Source organism: Neodiprion pinetum, chromosome 5 (assembly GCF_021155775.2).
Source record: "Neodiprion pinetum isolate iyNeoPine1 chromosome 5, iyNeoPine1.2, whole genome shotgun sequence".
In the NCBI taxonomy this organism is placed as follows: Eukaryota; Metazoa; Arthropoda; class Insecta; order Hymenoptera; family Diprionidae; genus Neodiprion; species Neodiprion pinetum.
The window spans coordinates 21,550,412-21,560,344 of record NC_060236.1 but is presented as its reverse complement, the minus strand read 5'-3'; the positions used below and the strand labels follow the sequence as shown (position 1 = coordinate 21,560,344).

Here is a 9,933-nt window from a genome sequence, read left to right as displayed (position 1 = left end):
AAAAAACATTCATTATTTTCAAAATTACCAAGATATCGCGGGAAGACCAATGACCCCGTTGACTAAGAGAGCTACATATGTGGAATCAATTACACGAGCGTACAGAATGATGGGAAGTTTTCAAATACGTGTAAGCAATATCTTCTTATCTCATCATAATAATATCGAGACATGGGTTCGACTGACCGGCTCTCGAAATCTTTGTCAAAGAAATAAGGAATGTCCAAAGGTACTGGTTTTGGACTCGTCATACTCATCGCAGAGACTTGAGCATATCTCAAGTGCTAGCTGACCAATAGCACAAACCAGTTCCGCACGTTTGGTGAAGTCAGTTTGACAATATCCACCACCGGAGTGTGAAGTGATAGAATAGATATCAGTCTTGTCGCGAGCATCGCTATAAAATAGCAGAGTGTCGACATCGCGAAAATATCTGGTTTATTACAGCTGGTAGTGCGACCGTCCCGACGGCCTGCGGAATTGCGGACGTCGTGGAAATTATCAATTTTCTCAACGCGCGGTGCTGAACGACAAAACAAAAGGAAGAAGAACAGGAGAAAGAAGGATAAAAGACTTTAGTTTACTCTTTTACTCGGTGTGTATGTTACAGTGACGCATCTCTACGTTATAACAACTCGCCAAAAGTTCAACCGGATCTCAGAGAGTCGATCGATCAACTTTTCTTTTTCATTTTTTGATTCTCTCATCCTCAACGTCACCTCTACGTAACTGCAGCTTCATTTTCACCTAGGATGACGCTGAGAACGGCAAGTATCTTCATCGTCACCGTGTCAAGTTGAAAATTATCATAGAATTTGATAGCTGCATTTATTGCGACACGAAAATTTTCACACATCATTGAAACAAAAATGAATTTCCTGTTTAAGTCTTACCCAGACTTATTTTTCTCCTATGTTAAAGTAGCTTGAAGTAAATAACAATGGTAGTAATTGAACAACACCAATTTATATTATGCAATGTGAAAACAAATATTATTAATAATAGTTTCCCTTAATTAGGAATAATTAATCTTGTATTTCTTCTGTTTTTCTGCAGCCCAGAGCAGTATTGCAGCTATTCATCCAAAAACAATTTACCGTTAATCTCGAACAAATGAATAGTATTTGTTTATCAGCGTTTACGTAACGGATGTTTCTACTTCTTCTTTCTTTACATTGAACTCGAGTCAATTTGGATTCAAATGCGTATTTTTTTCGTTGTTGATTATTCTCATTGCTTTTGGCAGTGCCTATTGGGAATTTTTCTGACCGGTTTGGCCGGCCTCGGAGCCGGACGTCCATCCGATGAACCCGTGAAGGTACAGATCCGTGAGGATGACGACCTGGTCCCTGTTACGTTGGAAGACATCTACTCGGGATATTACTCGGGAACATCGTTCAACGGCAGTTGGATTTCAGCAAACGAGATTATGTTCCGAGAGAGCGGCTCCCTCAACGTTCTCACGTACAACGTCGAGGATTTTACAACGTCCACTTTTCTCAATGCTACTGTACTGGTGAGAAATAAAAAGAAGGAGCCCAGTCAATTTTCAACAAATTTAAAACAAACACGGAGAAAAATGATTTATCAGATCCACTGAAAAATTGTATTTAAACTCGCTCCAAACGTTTAAATAGAAAAAAAATTTCGTACCAATGAACCGATTTTGAAGGTTTGCTCTACATTTGGTTTGAAAAGGGAAAAAAATCTAATCAGATACTTGATTTGTTTTAATGATGACTATTTAAAAATCAGTTGATTGTATCCATATACAAATTCAATTTGTTTACAGTATATTTCACTTCTTCTACCAGATTTTTTTCTGCTCTTCTTTACTGTTTTATATTTCTGTATTGCTAATTCAGAAATAGTGAATTTCGAATTTCCTTTTATTTGCTTTATTTTACTTATTTTTATTTAACGTGTAAAGCAAAAACATATAGAGATTTTGAAATGAAAACTAGTATTGTAAGAAGTGGTGTTTTGCGCCGACGATTTTATTAATACCTGTACAACTGTATATCAATAATGTACACGACACAATATTTCACTTGAAGCGACGAACCAACGCCTCGAGGATTAACAGTCGTATACAACCATATACCTACAACGATATATTGATAAAAATGCGCGATGTGAATTTATTGTCTCTGATATCGCATACTTGACATACCGTGTCAAACAAATTTGATAATCATGACAGTCTAACGATGATTAAGAACTCCGTTTTTTTTTCTCCTCCACAGATTCGATTATTTAATACTTATTATTTTCTACATAGAAAATTATCATTGTCATTATTATTATTAGGATAATTTTATCTCACATCCGCACCGATGAAATAAATGTTTTCGGCAGATCATTCGACACTTTAGTTTTCAACTTTTACCTGCACTACAGGAAGAACTGTTGATTATTAACATTTTTTTCCAAATTCTCTGGCTCAGACTGATTGGAACGCTACAACTTATTCCTTGTCTGCCGACGGCGCCTACGTTCTTATCGGTCACTCGGCCGTCTCGGTAAGTAAAACGTGTCATTTTTCACTTCCACTATTCAACCCATTTCTAAGTTCGTTGTTTGTTTTCACATCTGTTTATCACTAAAAACTTTTTGAGAAGCTCATGTGATAAAAGTTTCTGAAAAATATTCAGTGAGAACAAAGAAACGAAATAAAAGAACAAGTATTTTAGTATCGAACGGTATTTTCTCATTCTTCTCTCGTTTCTTCCACTATCTGCAGGGATTCAGACATTCGGTGTTTCGGAAATACGTCGTTTACGAAATTGCCACCGAGTAAGTATACAGGAAGTTAATTATAGCAGTTATTTTTTGAAGTTACAAAAAATCTGGCGTTTTTCCTCGGCAAATTTTATCCGTTACACAGAATAATTTTTTTTTTTTTTGCTAAATTCTTAATGCTCGCTGTTAAAAGTTTGTATTTTTTTTCGTTTAGAAATTACGTCGAGGTAGCGGACGGGGAAACTCTACCCCTTGCCAAGTGGTCACCGGTTGGCAACTCACTGGCCTTTGTTCTGGAGAACAACGTTTACTACAGAGAAATTTCTGACGGCAATGTTACCGAGAGACAGCTCACGTTCAATGGAATTGAAGATGTTATTTACAACGGGGTTCCCGATTGGGTTTACGAAGGTTTGTGAAACGGATGGATGAAGACAAGAGTGGAAACAAACGAAACAATAAGGGAAAAAAGCAAAATCAATAGAACTTGAGATCTTTCAAAAATTTTTGTTGATGGCTTTATTCATTTCGATTCATCAAATACACACAGATGCGAAATATCTTCATGAAAATCGGTGCTGAAAATTAAGTTTCTAATCGAATCGTACCTTTCAGAGGAAGTACTAAGCGCCGGAAGTGCCCTCTGGTTTTCTCCGGATGGTCAGCGGCTGGTGATCGCATCCTTCAACGACACGGATGTCCTAGAAGCGGAGTACTTCTATTACGGTGAACCTGGAGACCTCGAATATCAGTATCCTGAGAAAGTCACGCTGAAGTATCCAAAGGTGACTATTGATGTCTGACTAGTGGCAATGAATTCCTAGGGACATTTTTAGAGATCATAGTTTCTTCATCCGAAGCACGTCTTTCAGAACCATTTTTCGGTATATATACAATTCGATGATGTGATAGAGAGTACGAGCCATGAACAGGATTGCTTTTGAATTATCTGAGCTGCTAGAAGACGCGGAATAAATTCAGAACACGAGAGCCATTCCCAGCTTGTTATGGAAATTTCAAAAATGACTTCGAAACATGTTATCTTATGTTTGTTTAGGCTGGGACGACTAACCCTACAGTCACTTTGAATCTGATTGACTTGAGCAACAGTTCAGCATCGTGGATCGACTTATCAGCGCCCGAAGATGTTGTGGGAGAGTGAGTAAGCAAAAGAGCGATCAACGACCATTTCTGACAATCACTTAATAACCGGTCGAATCTTTATATGGTTAAAAATTTGCTCTTTCACTTACTAGGGACCACATCATCTTCACAGTGGCTTGGCTAACGGAGGACTTGGTTGTCGGAACATGGACAAACCGAGTCCAGAACGTGGCACAGCTCGTTCTTTACAACGCCTCAACTGGCGAAGGATCGAACCTACTCACAATCGAGGAATCCGAAGGTTGGGTCGAGGTGCCGACGCCGATTTATCACGAGGGTTCGGTCCTCCTTCTGACGAACCAGGACTCGGGAACGTCTGCCGGGTCCTTCTCACATTTGACCAGATTTACTTTGAGCAATGGCGTTCTCTCGAACGAGACTGACCTCAGCCCCGGAAGCCAAGCCGTGACTTCTCTAATCGGGGTCGACAGCCTGAATGAGAGGGTCTATTTTCTGGCAACTGGTGATGGCGCCCCAAGCCAGAGGAACTTGTACGTCGTTCCTCTAGATGGCTCAGATTCACCAACCTGTATTTCCTGCGCCATAGAGACCCCGGAAGGTGAGAGAAAACAGGAAACGAGATCAAAAATGGGATATTTTCATTCACCGTTTGATTCCTCCAGGTAATAACTGTCTCTACGCTGCGGCCAGCTTTTCGAGCGATTTCTCCCACTACGTCGTGACGTGCTCAGGTCCGGACCCAGTCACAGTCAGAGTATACAACTCGAGTCATGAGCAAGTGCTGTCCTGGCAAGAAAACGAGACTCTGAGGGCAAAGATCAGCCTCGTTCTCAAACCGGTCATCAAGGATTTCTACGTCACCGTAAATGGCTACAATGCAAAGGTCAGGCTTCGACTTCCCCCCCAGCTCGATGAAAGCGATACTGATACAAAGTATCCGATGCTTGTCTACACGTGAGTCTTTTTTCGCATTACTGCTTTTTCTTTTTGTGATGCTGGAAAGACGATTTTCGTCTTATCTCATCCGCGCCTGATTACAGCTACGCAGGTCCAAACAGTGCGAGAATAACGGAGTCCGGCTCTTACGGTTTTTGGAACTACATGGCGACAAACCGGAGTGTGATTCACGCTGAGATCGATGGTCGAGGAAGTGCCTACAAGGGTAGCAACATGCTTTACGAGATCTACAGGAATCTTGGAACCGTCGAAATTCAGGACCAGATAGCCGTTACGAAGTAAAATAAAATATCACGCTTTCCTGTCTATCGTTGGTGCTATTTTCACCGATGACTCGAATATCCATTTAATCTGTACCAAACCTTAAAAATGTTTGTCCATCATATTAGAGCACTCCAGGAAACTTACGGATGGATTGACGCGAATCGAACTGCAATATGGGGCTGGAGCTACGGCGGTTTCACTTCGACCATGGCTCTCTCTACCGATACTGACTCCGTCTTCAAATGTGCCATCGCCGTGGCGCCAGTGTCATCATGGATCTATTACGGTACCGGTCCTTCGCAATACGAGCAAAATCACTCTCCTTCTTTCCTAATTCATTTCATCCATTTCTCAATGATTCAGACTCGATATACACTGAGAGATACATGGGACTGCCAACGGAGGACGATAATCTTGCTGGTTACAACGCCAGCGACGCAACGAGACTGGTTGAAGGTATTCGAGGAAAGAAGTACATGCTGATCCACGGGACGGCCGATGATAACGTCCACTATCAGCAGGCTTTGGCTCTTTCCCATGTTTTGGCGGCTGCAGATATTCAATTTGAGCAAGTCTCCTACACCGACGAAGCCCACGGTTTAACCAGCGTTTATCCTCATCTTTATCATACCATGGATAAATTTTGGGGAGATTGTTTCGGCCTCGAGGATATTTACTCGACGTGATGTATTATATGAAAATATAAGTTGAGATGCACAGAATGCGTCATATATTGATGTGTAAAATATCTTTTGTTATTATTTTTGCTGAATACCTGAGAATAAATTGGTTTTACACCATGCGATATACATATTTACTTTTACTGGTTTTCTCATTTTCGTTATTCTCACGTTTCACTCCATCTGTTTTTTTCTTTGGTAACTGAAAAAAGCTGAGTTTGGATAAAATATGAATTTAATCGATCTGCCTCCCGTTCTCTGTAAAAGCAGAATTAGCATGAAGCCGTCGACATAGCTCGGTGAATAACTAATTGAACTTGTCCTATTATACCTTGCACTGATGATGTGAAAATATTGGTTATACCCAACGTTCTTCCACCTACCCCCGATGCTTGTTTTCTTTTTTCTCATACTTTTCTTCCTTAAGATGACGTTAGAAATTTAGGTAGATATGCATCACAGTCGACGTGACTGTTGGTTCATATTCGTCGAGGATGGGGTTGAAAACGGTACGTATATATCGGCATAAAACAAGGCTGAGAAGACATGTCGATTTAGCAAATGAATTATTGGTACCAAGTAAAATTCATAATCATGGATTTCAACGTTATCGTTAATGGCCACGGTGCAAAACTGAGACTTCGTCTTCCTCCTCAGTTGAACGAAAGCGATACTCATAGGAAGTACCCGGTGCCTGTAGAGACATGAATCGTTTTGGCTTCTTCTTCGAAGATTGTCTAGACCTCGAAGATCCGTATTCGATAATGCAGTATTTTATTGCAGTTACAGTTATTATAAAGTTGCATCATATTCATGTTGAATTAAACTTTTGATGTTTTTATTGGTATCGGACTTTCGGAGATAAACTTATTTCACACTGTGCAATTTCCGTTGTGTCCTATGTCCACATTTTTGAAACATAATGCACTCGTTCCTTATAATTTCATCAAGATTTGCTCTATAAGTAGAAACTGGATTGTTCTTGAGTGACAGTCAATTTTTGGTGATTGTTTATGCTTGACAATAATTCTTTACGATTAGCAACCGAAACATTTTGAGACCACTAATTTTTGTATTTTACGGTCGTCTAGAATTGCAATAACAGACACAGCGTTAGTTACATCATGATGTTCGAACTAACTAATATCAAATCAGGAATAAACGGAACTAATTTAAAAACAAGAATTGATTATCGATGCTGCTAACCACATTGGCCTTAATCTTGAAAGGTCCAAAGGTCCAAAGTGTCAAAGACAGTCAACCCTACGATTCTCATTAAACTCGTTGGTAAGCCAGTGCCATCTACAGAATCATGTCTGAAACTGATGAGAAAAATGTCGGTAACCAACATCAAGTCAATTTTTAGGGTAGTTATTCTACTTTCGAGTTCAAATTTATCCGGGCAGTTCAACCGGTGCATGGATTTATTTCGAGACTCAATCTCAAAGTCAGAACAATAGTTTCAGAGCTAGTAAGTAAAATGAAACCTGCACTGCTGACAGTTGAATCTATAAAACTACCGACTGACTTGAACAAATTTCTACCCGCACGGTTGAGTGCATTGGGATAAGGATATCAGAAGACAACCCTGTTTTGTTTCTCCAAAACAATCTAGGGAGTAAAAATAACTCGAAAACAAGTTATGTGATAAATAGTCTGGGTCGTTTCTTCTTCATGCAGAAATTCAAAAGTTCGGCTCACTCTGATTAACGCAAAATACAAATCAATCAGTTGAAATATCGACTGGTGAATAAAAATAGCCGTAACTGAATTTTTAGAAAATCAATTCCGCTCGTTATTCAAAAGTCCTCTGGTTTCTGGATTTACATGTTGAATTAGCATTTAACCACAATCATGGGATGACACGATATAAATTTTACGATATTCGTCGCCTCATTCATTTTTCAATTTATTGGGGTTTAAGAAATAACGAAAATGCTCGTTTCCGTTGCCAGGATGGCTGACTTCCTATCTAGCTGTTTGCCCAGCAATTAATGGGTTTGTTTCGTGACGCGGAAGCAGCAGAGAAACCGATTATGGACTACTATACGCAATTCCGGTCACCATAATCAATTCTACGATCTTCTGATAACCAATTATAATCCTTCAAGAACAGTATTACTGTTGTTCAAGCTATCCTACGATTCTATCGATCTAATCATCTTGCTAATGATTAATAAACGAAAACATGATTATAGAGAAGGTCCTGACCCAAAAGTCATACTATTAAAGATTTTGAAAAGTCAGCATGCGAGCCAAAGTTCTTCGTCTCGAAAAAAGATCTTCTCTTTTTTGGTTCAAAAATATTCGCAAAGGCGTCTTTCGCATTCAGAATATAATTCAAGCATTTTAAGCTTTGCTTGAAAATTATGGTCATTGCTATTTTTGGCACGAAAATATACCTTGAAAGTTATTTTGCTTGAAACGGCCAATTTTCGAAACATAGGAAGTCTTTTGCAGGACTTTTGGCTTTTGGGTTATTCAAGTTGAGCCTCTTCCCGCAACGCGTAAATGCGTCCACATGGCAGATTATACATGTAGGTGTACCTACATATGTACAACCTGAAGCCCAAAGCCGCGGATCGGCGGCCGCATAGTTCGGCAAACAACTAATTGAGCCGCAAGTCTAATTGACTCTGGTACCGGTATACAACCGATTCTACACGAAGTTTATCCGCTGGCTCCTGCAGCTCCTCTTCCTCAAACTCCGACTTTTCATCATCCGGATTACAATTGCAGGAACTTGTCCTAGGTATCACGCCAATTTAGCCACGTGGATGGTACTGTAAACTGCAGATTGATCTGTCAGCGAACAATTTTCACCTCTCGTCTCTCGTCTGTCTGTAAAATACTCTCTACCAGATATCACAATGAATTTCTTTTCAACGGATCTCTGGATTCGAAACTGTTTTTATACACGACTGACGCTAAACAAAACCAAGACCAAAACGATAAAGGAGACCGAAAGAAAGTTTGAAAACGGTAAAGTGGCCCGACGTCCGTCGAGGAAACTATCTCAATTTATCAATCACCTTCTGCACATGCGGCTTATTTGTCACTTCATACATACACGCAGTCTTGCACACATGCATGCCGTTTCTTAACGTGTATGCAGCGTCGCGGCGCCGCTGTTCTTCCCCTCTCTTCCTCGCCTGTAGCTCGCGATGTCGATATTTGTATGAAACAATTTATTCCCAACGGTGCCAGAAACCATGTGCAGCTGCAGCGAACGATTTGATTCGCATTCCTCGCCTGCGAATTTTTTCTTTTTACTTTTGTTTCTACATAAAAAACTATCCCGAGATAAAAAAAATGTCTCATTTTTCATCAATTTTGAACTGTTTGGTTTATAGCATTTTTTTTTTTTTTTTTAAATCGGTAAATGCAGTTGACGTAAGAACTACAGTATACGAATTTAGAAATTCAGATCTTCAATTCTTCATTTTTAATTTTAATTTGTTTTTTTTTCGTCATTTTCACTTTTCTTTGTAAAAATGATAATAGAATGATAGTGTGTGTAAAAAAATTGCGTTCCGTAAGTGACGATGATCGTGATGTACATCTGTGTATTATATCTGTCCCTATGTATCATGCTTTATATACACACACGCACCACCCACAATTCGCGATCATATATCTCATTTGAGGCGACGTACTAACACCCGGAGGATTACCCGTCGCATACCTATACCTATGTACGAACAATATGTATTGATAAAAATATGTACACACCAAGCAAACTTGATGATAACGTTCACGGCAGACTTTAAATTGTCACTCCTGTTTTATAAAACTCATTATTTGTATTTCAAAATCGTGCACTAGAAATTTTGATCTCTTCACCTGCGATATTATACATACACGACACGATAAATTTCAATCTCAAGAATTTCACCCTCGCTGTTTTCAACATATAGGTGTGGAAAAATATAAATATATACATAGTGAGTAAATTATGCATCAGGCTAATGATTACTTATGTATATTTATTTATGCATATTCGTATCGCGTTACTTATTTATTTATTTATTTATACACTCATTCGAGTAGCCTTCCGCCCGAGGGAAAGTTTATTACAGGCTGCATTAATAACCCCCCATTACAGGTGGTTTGGACAGGCTCTGAGTGAAAAAGGAAGGACAAATCACCGACGAAATATAAACCT

The 9,933-nt window shown here is 39.4% G+C and overlaps 1 protein-coding gene across 1 annotated transcript; it reads left to right on the top strand.

The window, feature by feature from the left end:
• Positions 1-289: 289 nt before the first annotated feature.
• Positions 290-5,901, top strand: LOC124218816 (venom dipeptidyl peptidase 4). Its single transcript, XM_046625657.2, has 12 exons — positions 290-767; positions 1,247-1,516; positions 2,448-2,522; positions 2,744-2,796; positions 2,957-3,153; positions 3,358-3,527; positions 3,800-3,900; positions 3,999-4,465; positions 4,530-4,821; positions 4,908-5,102; positions 5,214-5,374; positions 5,452-5,901. Exons 1-12 carry the CDS (start codon positions 753-755, stop codon positions 5,772-5,774), a joined length of 2,319 nt encoding a protein of 772 aa, XP_046481613.1. The 5' UTR covers positions 290-752; the 3' UTR covers positions 5,775-5,901.
• Positions 5,902-9,933: the final 4,032 nt, after the last annotated feature.